Source organism: Siphateles boraxobius, unplaced genomic scaffold (assembly GCF_051911475.1).
Source record: "Siphateles boraxobius isolate OS27281-9 unplaced genomic scaffold, OSU_SipBor_1 31, whole genome shotgun sequence".
NCBI lineage: Eukaryota > Metazoa > Chordata > Actinopteri > Cypriniformes > Leuciscidae > Siphateles > Siphateles boraxobius.
This window is the reverse complement of record NW_027508931.1, coordinates 7,950,387-7,970,200: the sequence shown is the minus strand read 5'-3', so window position 1 is coordinate 7,970,200 and position 19,814 is coordinate 7,950,387. Positions and strand designations below refer to the sequence as shown.

At 36.9% G+C, this 19,814-nt stretch overlaps 1 protein-coding gene across 4 annotated transcripts in view; it reads left to right on the top strand.

Moving 5' to 3' along the window:
* The window catches only part of mical3a (microtubule associated monooxygenase, calponin and LIM domain containing 3a), an 85,807-nt gene that overhangs the window by 44,832 nt on the left and 21,161 nt on the right, over positions 1-19,814 (top strand). For 2 of the 4 annotated variants that reach the window (XM_077193610.1, XM_077193608.1), the window contains exons 17-24: positions 7,077-7,263; positions 7,712-7,806; positions 7,960-8,050; positions 10,249-10,444; positions 11,599-11,837; positions 18,914-18,985; positions 19,397-19,510; positions 19,725-19,807. In XM_077193610.1, the coding sequence (XP_077049725.1) occupies positions 7,077-7,263; positions 7,712-7,806; positions 7,960-8,050; positions 10,249-10,444; positions 11,599-11,837; positions 18,914-18,985; positions 19,397-19,510; positions 19,725-19,807 (1,077 nt within the window). Of the gene's footprint in view, positions 1-276; positions 388-1,670; positions 1,758-2,050; positions 2,171-3,348; positions 3,448-3,649; positions 3,758-4,654; positions 4,754-6,041; positions 6,150-7,076; positions 7,264-7,711; positions 7,807-7,959; positions 8,051-10,248; positions 10,445-11,598; positions 11,838-13,246; positions 13,337-15,262; positions 15,437-17,736; positions 17,800-18,913; positions 18,986-19,396; positions 19,511-19,724; positions 19,808-19,814 lie in introns of all 4 variants that reach the window. The other 2 variants (XM_077193607.1, XM_077193611.1) reach the window with 2 other exon arrangements.

Below are 19,814 nucleotides of genomic sequence, written 5' to 3'. Positions count from 1 at the left end.
GACATTCCATGTGCATGGGAGGTCTGTGTGTTTGTTAAATGTTACTAAAGTCTGGTTTGATTATCAGCTGTGTTTTTCTGCTTTAATGGGTCTCTGTTTGTTTTCTAACACAACATTCCTGTCACTCGTCACCATGGTTATGTTTGTGTGTAGTAGGTGATTGGATGTTTGGATGGTATTTTCAGGGTTTTGTTTTTTTCTATCTGAGGAATGTGTGAGAGGTTTTGCATTTGTGAAATATTATGTGAACAGGTTTCTCCTCTCGTCTCTCTGAAGGCCAGCAGCGGGACTGAGGTCTTGAGGAGCTGCCCTAAGAAAACCATTCTCCTTTCTTCTTCCTCACCCTCATCTTCCTCCTCCTCTTCATCGTTTCTTCCACACACACAGGTGACACACTCCTGTCATCCAGTACTAACCTCAGCGTCTCTCACAGGGGCTGGTTTTCTCCTTTTGTAGTCTCTTGAGATGAGCTTTTTGTAGGTTTTAAGACTTCGTGGTGCCAGAGCTTTCACATTTATTATTCTTATTATTCTTATTATTCTTATTATTAGGGCTGCCCCAACCAAATATTTTTCTAGTCGAATTGTAGTCGTTCATTTAAGGCCAGTAATACGCTGAGTTTTTGTGACGCGCTCCAGTTCACGGAGACCGAGATGGTAGAAAGCACATCCTGCTTGTTTTCTTTATTTTACAAAAGCACGTTTTGTAAAGGGTCTACTTTAATTTGTGTAAACTCAAAATAATAACAGTTTTTGATGCATTACTCAGGAGAAAATGCAAGTGATCGCGTCAGCTCCTGGATGTCATGTAGTAAGCGTGCTAATACTTCATCTTCCACACTCCGTATTAACACTTGGATATGCATATAATAATAGCGCACATTTATCTAGGTTAGCTGCCATGTAAAGTTGATACTACTTACATGTATCAAATGATAAGCCATATTTGATGTCGATGGATGATAGGCAAACATTTGGAGTTCCTGCACCACATACTGTAATTACATCAAGGACCCGCCGTTAACATACTGTCCCTCACTTCACCACTTCCTGTGGAGTTTTTTTTCCCTCCGACTAACTACTTATAAAAGTTTAGTTGACTCTTCTCGTCGACTATAAGAAGGCAGCCCTAATTATTATTTAATAATAATACATTTCCTTTTTTTCTTAACTTACTTCTCATGTTGGAGCTATTGCTTAAATTAAGGAAAAAACTAAATTTAAAAAAAGACTCTAAAATAAAAAAATGACAATAAAGGGCAATAAAAAGACAATTAAACCATTTTTCGCATGACGAGATAGGAGTTTTATTAGTTGTAGTTTATTTAAATGTTTTCTGATTCGTTTTTTTATACTTTTAGCTCCAGGTATTTAGTCATTCGAGCATTCCTCAGGCTAGTTGATTTTGGAAATGTATAACTTTGCACACCCCTTCACGTGAACTACTTAATACAGTTCTGTAAGCCAAAAATTGGTCATTTTGTTTTATGATGCTTGATAAAGTTGATATTGCATTTTGGTTAGAATTATTTTAATGTAAATAATGTAATGGATCACCATGCATTTGTTTCATTTTTGTTTTAGAAATATAGGGGTGTTACCCTTTTGATAGTTTAGTCTGAGATACTCTAGCTAATGATGGTGGAACTGATTTCTGAGGGTTCTCTGCAGCATAATGTTAACCATTCAGAAATAAACAAGTGTAATGGCGGTAGTGATGAAACGAATGCGATCCAGGACCTTTCAGTCTGTTACAGGGTAACATTGACAATTGCATGGGGGTTTTCTAAAAACATTGTCAAAAAATCTTTTTTAGATTTTGAACTCCTGTTACATCTTTGATAACTTGCATGCATTTGTGTGTGGAGAACTTCTCTTAACTTAACTAATTTTGTGGAATAAACACATGCTATATTTTTCTTTTACAATGCTTTATTTCAAGAGAATCATTTCTTAGCTTTCAGTTTTAAAACTACACAGATTTACAATTGCAAAGAGATATCAAAATAAAGCAATATAGTTTGTGCTTTCATCAGCATCTCCATTTACAGGAAGATAACCTGCCTAATGTGGACAAGCCAGAGTGCATACATATCCCTAGCATTCAAGAGCGAGCGGAGACTTTAGTTGCTAGGTTTAAAGGCAAGCCCGACAGGAAGGACCAGCCACAGGTAGAGCAATTCAAGAGAAAACAGCATGCTTTTAACTAATGGATGATGATAAACAATATCAGACAGCTTTGGTCAAGAGCACCACCAAGTTAAAGACAATAATGACACTCTGTTTTGAATGCTGCCTCCTTGAGCAACCCTCTATGGACACAGTGAAGTTTGAGTCACCATTGGCTTGTACTTTTTTTTTTTTACTCGCCAGACTTTTTACATGGAATGCAATAACTATGCAAATTAAAAAAATATTCCATATAAATATAATATAAAATATACATTTCAAACATTATTAAGTACAACAGTCTTAAATAAAACAAGAGTTGCGCACGTGCATCGATATTGACTACCAGCTATATACAGCATGGTAACCTCGAAAATCATATTAGCTCCTAATTAGCTAGGATCCTTGCATGCTGGCTAATAACTTTTTTTAAAGCTGGGTCTTCAACATTGACAGCGCTGTGTTGGACAGATTTGTGCAGCAGTGTTTCATGAAGGAGAAAGAGAGAGAGAGGGAAGCGAGAGGTAGTGGGGCGCGAATGCGCTACAGCGCTCTGCAATCAAATACGATTTTAAATTGGCTTAGTAAAAAAAAATATTCGAAAATCAATGTCTGGCGGTCAGTGTTGATATTCTGGCGGGCCGCCACAAATAAATGAACGTATGGGAAACCCTGCAAATACTACACTTTCATGACAATGCAGCATGGGACAATGACAGTTCCATCAACTCTTGGCCATCGAGCAGCCCTTATTGTCGATCCCTGCATTTAGACCTAGCGCGTCAATTCTCTTTACGTGGCATGTGTAAGCCTCTCTCTTTCTCTAAGTGTGTGTGATGGTGCGACAGAGGGTTCTCTCAGCCAATCGACGGTGCGTAAAGCTCAGCAGGCAATGCAATTATATCTGCGATTAAATTTATTTTGCCTCTAGTCTAACTTAGTCACAGGCGAGTGAAATCGTACGATGTACTAGCAATGGCTAATTAAAGTTTTTGTTTTTTTGTAACCTAGTGTGAAATTTGGTCGCATATCCGAGTGATTTACTCGCATTGTAGAGGGTTGTTGAGTTGTGGCCGTTGTTGAGTTGTGGCCTTTAGTTTTCTTGAACATTTACATCCTACTTTTTTCTATGTGTATTGAAGTTAATAGTTATTTTTTTCCTCACATCATCTTTGTGAAGGTTATGAAAAAGCCATCACGGTTCTTTATTGAGCAGTGGCTTTTGACCCGAGGCCTCCGCCCTGAGCAATCCCTCTTTCCTTCTGACCTCCAGCATCAGGTAGCTCTGCCCGAGCATGGAGAGACATGCATGGATGTCTCATCTGCATCTTAAACACAAAGTTCCTCTAACCTACAGTATGATGGTTTGAATGCTTTATACGTAACTCTTTATGACTCAGAAGGTTTGACAGTATTGCTGAAAACGGTGATATTCCTTGTCCTAACTCCATGACTTTAAAACTGCATCTCTCTCACTGCAGAGGCAGATTTTGTGTTCTTATGGTCACGTACCTTTACACATTCCCAGCATTCAAGAGCGAGCTGAGAGGTTAACCTCTCAGTTTAAAGACAGACCAGCAAAGCCAAAGGTGAACTTTCAGCACCGGGTGTCCTTGAAAACACACTCTTTTTCACACATTTATTTAATAAATAACATGTCATTCATGTACAGTCCTAAACTTTTTATTTTAGCAGTTAAGCACTCTTTTGTCATTATGACAACAAATTTAGCAAAGATGGAGTGGAAATGTTCTAGGTTAAATAAAGCTAATATTCATGTCATGTTCACAGTTAAAGCACTCCTTAAGTGTGGTAAAATCACATGACTTGTTGTGGCTTGTCTCTCTTATAAATGGTGGCAGCAGCAACATACACTTCCATTCAAAAGTTTGAGGACAGTTAATCTTTTAATGTTTTTGAAAGAAGCAAAACAATGTTACCAAAATTATTAATGTCATAAAAAATATCTGACCTCTGAAATTTTGAACAGTAGTGTTATAAATTGCAGCAATGTTCAATAACTATTTGCATTATTTCTATTAATAATAATCCGAATATACAGTTCTTCCACCAAATAATATAATTCATTAACCTTACTGCAAGTGGTGAGTTTATCTGCATTTAACATTGAAACGAATGTGGCTCGTTTAGTCAGAATTTACAAGACATGTTTGTTTTATAATGAAAGTTATGCTTCGTGTAGAGATGCTGTTGATTTAAATGGAAAATAACTCCGTTTGTTAAATCAAAAAAGAAATACATAAATAGTTTTACCCCCCCCCCCCCATATACTTCTATTGCAAGTGCTATTATTATAATAATTACTGTTATTTTCTATCATGTCACAGATGCTGTTGATGGTGGTTAGCTTATATTTAACATGCAATATTAATTTTAAGACTGTCGATTTGTAGTCTTTCAGCCTGCTGTTCATCTGTCATCTTAACTTTACTTTCCCCTCATCTTTCTGTCTGCGTCTTTCAAAGTCTAAGAAAAAGCCATCACACTTCTTCACAGAGCAGTGGTACAGAGCGTGTGATGTGAGCACTGATAGCCCTCTGCTTTCCCCCGGCTCTTTCCGGCAGGTAGCAATGATGCATCGAATGACTGCTGTGTTCTGGAGTCATTTGTGTGCATGGATGTGTTGGTGCCACTCTTTGAACCTTTTGCCTAAAAGCATCTCACTCCAGTCTTCACCTGTATATAACCAGATGTGTGCATCAGTGTGTGAAGCAAAGAATATTGAAATACAACAAAAAAATAGACAAGTACTGTATTGCCATACATTCTAACACTGCTATAAACTGGATGTGACCTAATTGAGCTATCTCCGGAAACTAATCTGTGCTGTTTCCCTAAAGCATTGTGAGCCCAAGTTGATCTTGAAGTCCATTTCCACCTGGTCTCACGTAGCCAGACCTTCCAACTGATGGCAGAAGGTCTGGACATAAAAGTTTTCATTGGCCCAGGGCAACCAATCACAGTTCGTTTTGTTCCCCGTCATGTTTAGGGGTGTTAAAATGTAACGTTGTTGTCCCTATAAACAGACTGGTGTGTACAACTCTTGGACGTATTATAGGCCGAAGGTTAACCGTTTTCCTTTGTACAACTTGACTGCCTCACTCTGAATTGCTTTATTTATTATTTATCTACTTATTATCTGAAATTAATTAATCTAAATTAATTAAAATCATTTTTTTTAACTTTTCATTGTCTTGAAGCACTACCATTCAAAAGTTTAGGGTAGGTAAGATTTTTTTTAAATGTTTTTGAAAATTAGTAATATTCTGAGATATTATTACAATTTCATTTTTAATTTCTTTTTGTGAAATTTATTAGTTTAGACAAAGCTGAATTTTCAGCATCATTACTCCAGTCTTCAGTGTCATATGATCCTTCAGAAATCATTCTAATATGCTGCTCAAGAAGCATTTCTTATGTCAAAACCAGTTTAGCTGCTTAGTATTTTTTGATGAATAGAACGTTGATTAATTTAATGCATCCTTGCAATATAAAAGCATTAATTTATTTAAAAAAAAATCTTACTGACCTTCTGAAACTTCTAAAAGGACGTGTGTATTTGCATCAAGTATGTTGTGGTGTAAAAGTGCAATTTTTAAGGTTTTTATTTCATAAAACCTTTTTACCATTTTGTCACAACTTGTCTCGTCCTGTTTTAGCTCTTTGAATTGCTTTACACCTCGTGCCCTCACTCATCTACACAAATAACCATAGAAGAACATTTGCATTTAACTTTGGTTTTTGTATTTCTAATCCTTCACTGTCTTGATACGCATAAAATTGCTTTAGTATAAAAAAAACTATAAACATTTTCCCCCTCATTTTTTCTTTTGTTCTGTCCATTACATGCAGAACTGTGCAAAGATGTACACAGGGGATGTGAGCTCACTGGCTGAGCAAATAGCCAATCAGCTTCAGGCTAAGGATGACCCCGGGCCCTTGCTTGAGAAAAGGGATTTGGTAAGATTAATGGGTGTTGTAGTATTGGTGTACATCACTGAGACTGTATAGCACACTTTACCCAGGTACATGGGCTGCTCGTAGGACTGGGTATCACCAACTACTTGTGATCAAGATGATTCAGTAAACTGATAATTGGTTCTACATCAACTTTACTAGAACCTTACAGGAATAACACCTACAAGAACAAAGATGATTTAAGGTTTCGTAAGGGTAAAAAGTTGTTTCAGGTATATAAATCCATGCTCTTTTACTGCAACCGTTGTTGTTCCAAGAAAAAGACCCGTGAGAAAGGTTCACTGTATCATTGCTGAGCTTTTACTACCATCACATGTTGTAGTTTATTTATTTATTTAAAATATTTCTTTATCATTTGTAAATATTTTTTTTAGAATTTGTATTTTTATAATTTCAAAATTGTTTTATTTTTTTTATTTCTAAAATATTTCTCTCTTTCAAAAATTTCTAAAGGATTTTTTTTTAATAATTTCTAAATCTCTTAAATTTGTATAACTTTATTTTGATGTCAATATTGTGAAACCTGAACACCCAGTTGTGTTTTGATTTTCAACTCCTCGAAGCACAGAAAAACATGCAGTGTTTTGTTGCATGTGTGTCTCTTTTGGAAGATGTGTATGCTTTTAGGTGCCACTCCTTGCTCTCGTAAGGGCAGCAAGGTGCCACTCCGTGGCCTCGTAAGGGCAGCAAACCAAGTGCATTCTGGGAGTTGTTGTCTTTCATACACATGAGTCAAAAATACATTTTCTGGCTTTTCTCAGTCTAGAAAACTCCAAATTCAAAAATAATTTCACATTTCTACTATATAAATGACCAATATTAAATACACATTCATGTTCCCAGAGCTGAAGTATCCCTTTAAAAAGACCTGAACCAGCATGTCTCACCTTTCTGTCTTTCTCTCCGCAGGGCTCCTTGCGAAAGGAGTTCCCTCAGAACATCGGTGGCAGTGACGTGTGTTTCTTCTGTCGGAAGCGTGTCTACGTGATGGAGCGCCTCAGCGCGGAAGGAAAGTTTTTCCATCGCAGCTGCTTCAAGTGCGACTACTGCGGCACCACCCTCCGCCTGTCCTCGTACGCCTTCGACGTTGAGGACGGTATGAAGTCAAAGCGAAATTAAATCCAACTTATTGAATATCCCTCCTGATTATGTTATTTATAGCTACTTATAAGTTAACATCATTTTTGCATATACAACTATATTGAATATTCTTTAAAGCTTTTTTGATTAATGTAAGCAGTCTCTTTAATTTCCTGCAATGAATACTTGCTCGTAGTTTGCTGTCATGAGATGAACTTTGTGACCAACACAGTGGGATATTGTTGTTTTGAGACAGAGGGACCATTTCTCTGCACGATCAACAATTCTTTATTAAGTATGAGCCGTTTCATAACCTCCCACATGGCGTAGTTACAGATTTGCACTTAATCAACCACGACACACACATTGGTTGCATTTTACATCACTTCATTTGAGGGTTTTCTTTGATTTACGTCCTGAAACGGATGCTAATGCTGTGAATTTGTGTCTTTTTGTTCTTGTAGGGAAGTTTTACTGTAAACCGCACTACTGCTACCGACTTTCTGGTCTGGCGCAGAGAAAACGGCCTGGACCTGCCACTGCTCCCTCAAACCCCAAGGTACTGATATCGTTTAATCTGTGTTTGGGGGAAAATCTGTTTGTATCAGAGAGATTTTTTTTTAAACTGTATTCCCACCTTCCATAGTCTATTTTTAACATTATTTTTGATGTAACAACAATACACTTTAATGTGTTTTTATTGCTGTCATAGGAGCCCCAGGTGTTGGCGGTAACCCCCAACACAGTTGACGCCCCAGGCCAAGCCATAACTTCTCTGGCCCCTGTGGAACTCCGCCCCTCAGGTACCCGCCTTTCTTCTTTAGGCCCCATCCTGTGCCTCTCTCGAGGAGTATGGGGCACCATGCGCTCGTTGCGACGAGCGATGTCTTGGACCCGCCACCAGGTGGCGCACAATCCCTTAGATTCTCCTTTCCTCCTCGCCTACTGCGTATATCTGCTCTCCTGCTTTACTCTCAACCTCCTGCTCAATATTCTCTAGCATGACCCCCTTCCAGCCTCTGAGCTAATCTGGGCACTTCCCGCCAGCACATGCTGTGATTTAGTGATATTGTGCTTGTTTTGTGTGCCCCTGATGATGTCACAAATTATTAACTCTTTGTAAACTGCTTGGATGTATAGTATGAATATTATTCTTAATGATGCAGCCTTATCAAATTTCTTCTTTTGGGTGTGAGTAAACCATTCAGGCTAAAAAGTGTATCAATTAATTGTTAACTTGTACTGGTAATTAAATAAATAATCTAGAGCTGTGTAAAGCTGGTGACTTAGAAATAACATAAGTGATATTTATTAAATAACTTAAGTGCGATAATAGTTAACCCTTTTTTGCCTGCATGTGTTATAATTTTTATTTATTTATTGCCTGTTTTTGTTGCTCTCCTTTGTGTGTAGATCTGTGATTAGTGCCTTTAAGTTTGTGATTGTAATTTCTGATCTGTGCACATTTTGTAACATAGTGCTTGTATCAGTGCTTGTGATTGGTGGACTCTGTAAGCTTTACCTTTTCCCTCTCCTATCAGAGCAGCTTGTTGTTGAGCTAGTGCCTGCATCTGTGCCTGTGATTGGTTTACACTCTCATCAATCCTTGCATCTATGTCCATGTTCATGTCCTAATTCTTCTCTGCATACTAACACCACTGCTCATAGCATCTGTTATGTGTGTATCACTTAGAATGATACACAATATAAACCTTCCGGTGAGTTTGTGCTACTTAGGATGAAATGTATAAAGCATAAATGGTTATTGTGTTTTTAAGAGGTTTTAGCGGCATCTTAATTAACATTAATCATATACATTTTAGAGGTTAAATCTCATAAAGCATTTTCCTGTTATATTTCACCTCAAAAAGAAAATAAGAATTATATTTTGCATAAAGAAAATGAAGCTTATTTTTAAGACTGTTGCATTGAGACATTATTTCCATCTCAGTTTATTTCATCTTCATTTTAATTTAATGCTACATATATATATATATATATATATATATATATATATATATATATATATATATACATATACATACATACACATACATATCATTTTTATATTTTTTTTTTAATAATTTCTTTTTTGAAGTATTTTGTACTTTTAGATTTGTAGGTGAATGTGTCCAATATATGAAAGCATGTTTTATTATTCCTTTAGCAGTTGAGTGAAAGGATCAGATTAGTCTGGAATCATAAATATGAATCAACTGAACATGACACACTATTTATTCATGGGGTCTGTCACTACATAATCTATATATTGAGGGATATCCATTATTCACTGAGTTCAGATTACATTGATCATAATTCACTTTTAGATTGCATGCTTCACCCCTGTAACCGTTTCCACCACAGTCGTGATTTGTGTTAAATTACATGCACAAAATGTTCTCACTGGCTTGATTTGGGTTTGGGGACTTACTTAACTGGATAGACATATTAGTTTTACACATGTCTACCTGTTCATTTATGTTAAAACAAAGTTCTTTAATATTTAAAAATATATATTTTTCCGAGGTGCTCTATAAGAAGGGAAAAAGGCAAGGTAATCATTGTATTTATTATTTAAGGATGTATTTAAGGGTATTTCACTGACAACGTGATATTTAAATCTAGTATACATGTTGGATAATGAAGAACAAACATTGCTTGTGTAAATAAAAATTAAAGAGACCTTTGACTGTGTTTGTTTTATTTGTCTGAGTGCAAATGCAGAAATTTGTTAGCTTCAAAACAACAGGTGGGGTGGATGACAGTACTAGATATGAGTTACTATGGGAGATGATAAACTCAAATGGATTTATACATCTTTGTATTACTACCTAATGCTTTTTGCTCCAACAAAATTACGAATTCATGAGCATCATTACAATTAATATGCTAATATTATGCTTATTACCACAATGTCACCCCTACACACCATCCCTGAGCTTCTCCCTATCTGTTAAATATTTACATTAACTACATTTTTTTTCTTTTCTGTCCGTCACAGTGACAGAGGTGAACGGGGTTACGGAGCCCAGCGTGGCCAAACGTCTTAAAGGGACTCCGGAAAGGATCGAGCTGGAAAACTACCGTCTGTCTATGATGAGAGAGGAGGAGCTGGAGGAGGTGCCCGAGGAGACACAGGCCGAGCACAATCTCAGCAGCGTGCTAGACAAACCCACTGACATCGAGGAGGGATCCAGGTATCTTTCTCTTCTTTATATCATGCTGGTTACACTGTGCTAGGGTGTTGCTGTGCAGTTACTATCACCACTAATAACGTGAGCACCAGTATTAATGAAATTAATTATCGGGCGTTACTTGTTACAAATTAAAACGGGGTTTGTTCATTAAAACTTACTGTAGTACTTTACTATAATTCTGCTGTAATTGAAATGTGTGGCCAAAGTGTTTTTTTTTTTTTAAATTAAAATCCTCCATGTTCTTTACTTCCTGTCTCATATGATAGATATAAGTTGGCATTTAAATTTGGCAGATGGTAATTTGTTCAAGGAAAGTGACTTGGAGTAACAAGGACAGTCTCTCTTAACTACAATTTGAGGACATTGTGTTGTTAGTTTTTTTAAATTTTTATATGTACTGTACCTTTGTTGAATTTATGTCCTGGCTTGAAATCAAAACATTTTTAAATATGCAGGCAAGTGTCCTTAAGTCTATAGACAGACATAGAGACCATGTATAGAGATATAGAGACAATTTTCATGATCAAATTAATCCCTTATGAATACAATAAAGTGCCATATTGTGTTGTCTATACTACAACTGTCCTCCCTAATCTTGTTATTTTAGATCTAGTGTACACTACCTTTCAAAAGTTTGGGGTCATGAAGATATATATTTTTAAATTAATTATTACTTACTTAATAAGTATGCATAAAATTGATCAAATGTGACAGTAAAGATATTTACATCCCATAACATTAATGCTGTTGTTTTGACCTCTCTATTAATCACAGAATTCTGGAAAAAAATAAAGCATCCGTTTCCACAAAAAATACTAACCAGCACAACTGTTTCCAAATTGGAACTCAACAGTGCATCTTGGATCAACGTTATGTGGCACGCCATCAGCATCACTGGTGTCTGAAGCACATATGTACACATTCCTATTTCATTGGCTGGTGACACGGTCATGCTGATGGCGTTTCGCATAGTGTCGATCCAAGACACGGTGTCTCATTCCCCTTCTCAAAGAGACTTCTTTATAAAAATGTAACCCGTCCCAGTCTTTTAAACGATAGTGTAGTTAACTTGCTTGGGGTGTTTATTTGCAAGTAAAAAGAGCAGCCAGGCGTCATTTGTTGATTTTTAACACATCTGTGTTCCATGCCTGCAGCAGCTCAGAGTCTGATATGGAGGAAGAGGATGAAGAACCGGAAGCGACCGGCCCTTCCGATCTGGGTGGGGTGCCCTGGAAAGAGGCGGTGGAGCTCCACACTAAATTAAAGGGAGAAAGCGACCCTGGTGCAGCTGAAGACGACGATGGCCTTCATTACGGTGATGGAGAGATGGACGAGGATGAAGAGGAGGAGGAAGATGATGAAGATGAAGACGAAGAGGAGGAATCGAGTGATGGTAAGCATCGTGTTTGTGCTATTTGCTTCTTGGTCTTGTGAAGGTGATCAAAGTGTCTCTACACAATGAATAATGGCCGCTGGTGGATGTCCTGGACAAAAGGCGGTTCATTTGATTTTAGAAGGCAATCTTGAAGTAGCTTCTATTCCTTTTCTGTTTAGCAGATAATTCTAAACGACTTGAAAGACTGTAATGTGTTTTCTCTGCTGAGTCTCATTTCCTCTTTCCACTACATATCATTTTTATGTATGTGGCGTCTAGCTCCCCTGATTAGATATTATATGTTCACCAGGGTTGTCTGCTGTCTCATATTCACAGAGAACTTCTGAAATTACATTTTCTCTTGAGTAAGACTTTTTCTGATAAAATGTAAGACAAAATATTTCCCAAGAGATTGCTCTAACCCCAGAGCTTCAGCCTCTGATATATATATATATATATATATATATATATATATATATATATATATATATATACATACATACATGCATACATACATCTCTGGCAAATTAACTACTTTTCCTCATCCAACTGTGTCTTGTATTTCTCTTCCATAAAAAAGAACCTTTTATAACTTTCTTCAACATACTTTTGAATTGAGTCAAAAGTATTTTACATGGTGAAATCTAACAAATAGGTAAGGACTATTTGACAATGGACCTTTGGATTATTGAAACACAGGAACATCTGTCAACCAATCTGAAATAAAGATTCTATAATGCCATGGTATTATACTTTTTAGACATCATTATGTAGTACTTTTTGGTACTTGTATTACACTGTCATATTACATCAATCCAAATATAATTATTTATTAAATGAATGAATCAACAATCAATCAATCAATCAATCAATAAAATAATAGGTTAAGACATACTATAAACTAAACAACCATGACTCTCAAATCTAAAGTACACATATGGTAATAGTTATCACTATTTATGGACAGATATTAATGAAAGTCTTGATAACTTGCTATGAATCAGATATTAATTCAGTACCCAATCTGACGGATTCGCTGGAGCATTCAATAGAACGATTTAACCCAACTTGGAATTTGTTGTTGTTGTTCATACAACTCATAAGAACCATTTGTTTATCAATCAGAATATGTTTTTATCTCATAACATTTTAATGCTGACCTTTAAAATCATTATTTTTACAAATTATTGTACCATGGCACTATAGATTCACTAGTTTGGTGGTACTGTGGCTCATGTTGAAGTCCTCAGTACTCCTGTATCCAAATGTTATTAGAGGTTCCTTGTTCTGTGTCATCCTGTACTGTGAAAATATTTTTTTCCCCATCTTTTACTTGTCACTTGTCTCTATATCCTCTGCTTCATCTTTCCATCGTGTGTATGTCTTTGTGTATTTGCGTGTGCTGGGGTAATTGTATGGGATGACAGCGGGAGAGTATTTGCCCTGGGAGAGGGAGCTTCAGTCAGGTCTTTGGTTGGAGAATCTTGCAAATGAAGAGGATACGGGTACATTTAAAGGTAGTGATGCTTGTGGATGCGTTTGGCTTTAAGCACATACTGATACCTGGTATCTTCATCTGTAAATGAAGAATTATTGAGCTAACACAATTTGCTTATTTCTCCTGCTTTTCTCTTTTAATTGGCTCTTGCTTTTTCTAGATTTATAAGGCTATAGAGATTTTACAATGAACTTAAATGTTAATTGCTCTTTTTTTAATGCTGATTTGAGTTGAATTGTCATGCATTCACACCACTGAGGTGTTTTGAATGAGATTTTATTAGGGTGTTTTCACACTTGGAATTATTAGGAAATGTTTGAACAGATGAACGGTTTGAAACTGAGCTTGGTTACAGGGAGAGAAGATAATCTGGGTAACAGGGATGTCAGCTTTCTTGTTTTGTTAATGTTTTAGTTTTTACCAAACCTCAAAGAGATAGTTCACCCCAAAATTGTATGACTTTCTTCTGTGAAACAAAGATATTTTGAAGAATGTGGGTAACCAAACCATTTTGGTTAATATTGACTTCCATTGTATGTTTGGAATGTGATGGGAGTGAGTAAATGATGACACATTTTCATTTTTGGGTGCACTATCCCATTAACAGACACAGCATTTCCCTCTGCCGAAAATGTAAAGCAAGAGATGCAAAGAATGTATGCAAGAGTGCATGACATTTTTGCAACAAGGTATAAGAAATGCATTAAAGGCCTACTATAAAGTTCAAATTATATCATCATTACAGGGCTCCAGACTAATATTGAGAGCAATAGCACCGGTGCCACTACAGAGTTCTACAGATGGTGGCACCCCCCAGATTTGGTAGCTCTGGGGGGTGGGGGGGTTTAATCATAAAACTACTATTATTTTGGATTAATAGGTGCAGTAACTAATGGTATTTCATGTTTATTTCCTATAAATGCACATTTGACAGTAAAGCACTGAGCTTGAGTTGAGGTGCAAAATAAAGGAACTTTTATTAACAACAGTAATATGAAAACCCTATTTTTTATAGGTTATAATTTTGGTCATCACATAAAAAAATAATAAGCAACACTTTTTTACAAGTAACACAAGTAACTGTGTCCTTGTTACACGTTAAGGCTTATTTATACTTCTGCATCGGACCTACGCCAGAGCCTCTACGCCGGAGCCTTTACGCTGTAGGCTACGCATTGGTTTTCATTTATACTTCTGCGTTGTCATGCAATTACGCATGCAGTGGGAGCATGTGACACCCGAAGGAGTGGTTCTAGTAACCAAACACAGCGCTTGCGGTTCGCGTAGAATTGACGCATTGTTACATTTTTGGAGAGGTGCATGTCAGGGTACGCGTGCTACACACAGCCTACGACGTAGCTACGGCATAAAACATTTGACTATTTCTACCACAATACTATGGTTACAGTTAGAGTTACTACATTAAATCCATCATGAATGTTGGTGATGTGTGGACTGAAAAGCCTTCTGTAACTTGTTAATTGATGCCACATGGTTTATCCTAGTTTCAACAGTTTAATGCTGACTAAATAAACTGAACTCTGATCAAGTTTACTCAAATTCACACCAATAGATCAAGTGTGAAAGCACCCATGGAGTTGATGGTGCTTTTTTTTTTTTATTGCTGTAATTAAAAAAGTAGCATGCAAAGGCTCCTCCATTAAGTGTGTCATTTAGTGTGTACTAACTTTGCACTTGAAACAGTCTATTCTGAACTATAATATTCTCCTATCTTTTTTTGTCTTTACTGTTTCTATCTGGCCATTTATTGCTGCTAAATCTCACTCTCTGCTCACATTGCTGCCTATGGGGACTTTTTCGTGACCTGGACCTTTTTACTTTTCAAACAAATTGGATTTTCTGTTCCTGACGTGCTAATGGGCTCGCCAATTAATCCTACAAAATGATCGTCACCTTAATGGCTACCGGTAATGCCATCATGCAGCTGGGAACCTGCACATCCAACAAGCTATTCATCCAGTAGACCCTCTGGACAACCAGATGGACAAACACTGGACAACCAAACAGGCTGAAAGGGTGGTGGAGGGCCCCTCACTGTCACCAGTAGGCTCTCAGCCTTCGCTGAACACCCAGCTCACACAGCCCACCTCTTCCACAGGTAACCCCATGTGGAGGAGTCATACCTGGGCCCGGTGGCTTTTTGGGGGTGGTAGATGGTCCCATTTACACCTGGTATTAACATGCATCTCAAATGTTTTTCGTTGTGATTGGATTTTTGGAGTTTAAAAAAAAAATATATATATATATATAAATATAAAGTTTATTGGTATTGGCCGATATTTAGTTGTGCATGCTCATTTCCCTGTGACATCATCTAACTTAAAGTTAATCTTTAAAAACACTGATTAAATGTAATCTTTTGTTAATCTCAGAATGAATATACATTTTTCATGTTGTTCATTGTAATGCTGTGATGCCCAAATTCACTTTTTTTTTTACATTTTAAAATAACATGAAAATGATTATTAGCATCAACGAGAATTTTGAAGGTGGTGAACTCTAGATTAATGTTACCAGGTGTTGTGGGATTTGTGTCTGATTTGCATGTGTGATCGCTTTTGATGTGAATGTATCTGGTCAGTTGGACAACTTCTGTCCTCTTCCTTTCATCCACAAGTCTTTTGCTTGCTTCTTATACTTTCTGCATTATTTAGTCTTGCTGTGATACTTTTTATACATCACTGTTTGTTATTGTTGACAATATGTTGACCTTTCTCTGGTTTAGTTATTTGTTCTCCTTTATTTTTTGTGTCCTTATGTCTCCTTTTATCAACATTGTGGATATTGGGTCATTGCTAACTAATGGCTTGTTTCCACTGAGCAGTACGGTACGGTACGGTACAGTACGGTTCGGGTCAGTAAACCATGATCCAGCTTGCGTTTCCACCGCCAACAGTACCCTACTTGATAGGCGTGGTGTTTGCCAGAAAGAAGCGATCAACGTCATTTTCGCGCGAAGAAGAAAGCGACAAAGTAAACACCAATGGATGGCATACAGCAGATATTGTCCTTGCTTCTCGGCATGTTTGTCACAAGAAGACAAGCGCCGACATTAGGCATTTCTCAATACCAAGTATGTAAAGTTCTCAGCAGAAGGACTCCCGAGGACGCGAGTCCGGTAATTCTCCAAATGGAACAGCGCGTTCTTGAAAGCGTCACTCAGCTCGCTCTGCATGTACATTTTAGGCAACAATAAAACGAAATATGTTATAAAACACCACTCTGCCTCTTTTCGTTTTTATTTAAATAAATGTTAAACATTATAGGCACACAAATGTGGTTCAGGCAATGTATAGACCTGATTATATACGTTTAACGTTAGCCTATTTATAACAAAACGAAATATAAAACACAACCCTGCATCTTTTCGTTTAAATTTAAAAAAATATTTAACATATTACAGGCAATATGTGCATTTGTACAAATGTTGCAATAAACAACATTACAGTGATAATCTTGTAATAAAAAATGACAAAACTCAACCCTATCGCTTTTTGTTAAATTTCAGTTCTATCAATAATAGCCATTATAAAAGTATAAGTAAAAGGTAACGTTACAAGAACCTATACAATAAGAAATAAAGCAAACCATTCAGTCAAATATACAAATTCAGCGCTAGTCTAACGTTAACTTTACAACGGAAAAGTTATAGCCTAAATATATGAAACTTCACTTAACTTAGCCCTCAGCCAAAATGATTGGCCAGGGAACGAATTATCGATTCACGAGACCAAAGATCACCCGTTAGATATACACAAGACGAATTACCACTACAGAGTCAGCGGCAAACGTCAGAACGACTAGCCGAGGAAAGGCTGTTCCAGGTGGGGAACATGAGCGCCGATCGCCCGGTGATCGCCTGGAATGGATCAAATTATCATAAATCATTATAAATAAACCGCAGATTTGAGCTTTAAACAACTACATTCTCGCCTCAAAAACTCTTAAAATACATTTCGTGAAAGAATAACCGTAGTATTATATTCCAACTGTATATTAAAAATGGCGCTTCTTATGTTGCAATTCCCCTTGTAGCTCGCGCAAGTGACGATACTCTGTCAACCAATCAGCGTTCTGCAGTGAGTCTAGCTCCTCCCTTTAGTACCGTACCCCTGTGCTAGGTACCCCAATGGAAGTGTACCCAAAAAGTGGTGCGGTACGGTTCGGCTTTTTGGTACCATTCACAACTTTTGACAGTGGAAACGCAAATAATTGCGTACCGTACCGTACCGAACTGTACCGTACCATACCGCTCAGTGGAAACGAGCCATAAGTACATGCCCCTTCTTCACTTGATCTCTTTGATTTATTCATGAATGAATGTATTTTTGTATTTTGTTGTGACTATTTATTTCATGTACTTGTTCCCATTTCCATTTTCCATTGATTTAATTGTAGCCCCCTCCCACAAATCCATACGTCATGAGGCTGTCAGAGCCTGGTTGGACTCGATGTCTGAAGGTAGAGAGGAAAAAACTTATATTAGCGCTAACAGAAACACACATTAGTGCATGACAGGACTATTGAACACTTAACACCACTGCAATAATTTTTTAACACGTATTTGCATGTGACATTTCAACATGCAATCAAAGTCGATACTACTGCATGCTGCTAGAGTCGTGAGACAGCGTCTGGTGTGATTTCTATAATTCAGCTTGGTCCAAACACACACTGACTAATGCATGAATCCAACATGGTTCATTAAGTATTCTCCTGAAATAATACACATTCTGAAATGTCCTTTAATAAAAAAAAAAAACAGTGTACAGAATGTTAAAAGAATTCGTACACTCTAAATGTATTGTCCCAGGATGTCTGTGGTGCATCTCTGGAGGACACGAGGAGCTTGTTGTTACATAATTGCAAAGGACTTCATCTACAGCACAAGGCTACAGAGAGGTTAAAGCCAAAAAGAACTAAAAACATTTCTAGATATTTTCATGGTTCAGAGAGCGGTCACACGCAAAAAACTCAAATATGACAACATGGGGCATACAAAACAGAAATAGAATGAAAATGGTTGCATACGATTCTGAAGCTTGTAAAAAATAATGGTTTAAAGTTTTGCTGGTAATAGGCAAAACGTTTGTGTAAATATTAACATTAGTTAATATAATTTGCTGACAAAAATGGTGATGAGTGGAAGAGGGTGTTTCAGTTAAGTCTTCATATTTATTTATGTTTGTAATGTTCAGTTTGGTGTCATTGTTTTTTATTCACAACTCTTTACTCACCCACATTCCAACCCTTCTCAACAGCTGCTGATTTTTAGCCCAAACCATTTGACTGTGTAAACTTTCATACTTGCATGCGCTTAACTACTAATACCATTTGTTTATTTCAACATTTTGTCATGTGCACTCATTGTGTTTAAGTTAAAGTTCCCTAAAGACTAACATTTGTTACCTATATGATTGATACATTCTTTGCTTGTTCTTTTTTTTGCACACTTATTTCATAATTTAGCCACAAAACTGTTTTGTGCTGCTAACACCTGTACATGGAAGATCTTCTAATATTCATAAGTATAGTTGAATAGTTTTTCAATCTTATTCTTCTCCTGTGATCCCAGACCCTTGTGAAGAGGATGACGATGCAGAAGCAGGCAGTCCTGACTTTGAGCCGGGTACCGAAATAGATCAAGGTTTGTCAAATCTAAATGCCATTTTTTGTTGTGATTTTATTACACCTTTAGAAAGGTTAAGGTGTTACCCGTTTTACAGTTTAACTGGCAATACCAGCCCTTGTGTCTCGCTTTAGTAAATAAAATTAGGTTAACATGCTTGATATTTTAAGGTTGGATCCTACTGACAAACATTAGATGAAGTTACTTTGACTTTGTCGCTTTCCTTTTTTGTAATTTATTTTAAATTATTTAAAAATGGGGAAAATATGATGGTAACAGGGTTGAGAACTTAAAGTATTTGTTACAATACTCTGTCAACAGAAATGTATACAGAATTTTGCTTGCTTTTGCAAAAATCTTGCTTTTTAAAAATTTATTTCCATATATTTTGAACAGACTTTCACACTATTTTAATTTCTAATGTCGCAGAGGACATTCCCTCAGATGCAGAGGCTGAAGCTCGTTCACATTGCATAGATGAAGTGGTGACGCTTCCAGTGGATATGGGCAAACCAGAGAGCCAGGGACATGTTTTCAACACTGGTAATCATAACCTAATCATATAATTTCATGCCTTTTCCATTTTTGTTTGAGACGAATGATTGCAAATGTTCATGTCCTTGCATGACTTGCGTCTCTGAACATATTGCATCAATGTCTTGCTTCATAATTATTCAGACTTTGATGATTAAAATCTCAACTCAAGGGGATTTTCGATGTCCATCAATATTTGAGCCAATTTTATTTTTCCTTGCAGAGAAAACATCTGCAAATCCAAGGGAATTGATTGTGGACGTTGTGCTGTCTCCAATCCAAAATCCTGCTTTACCCATTGAGGAGGTAATAC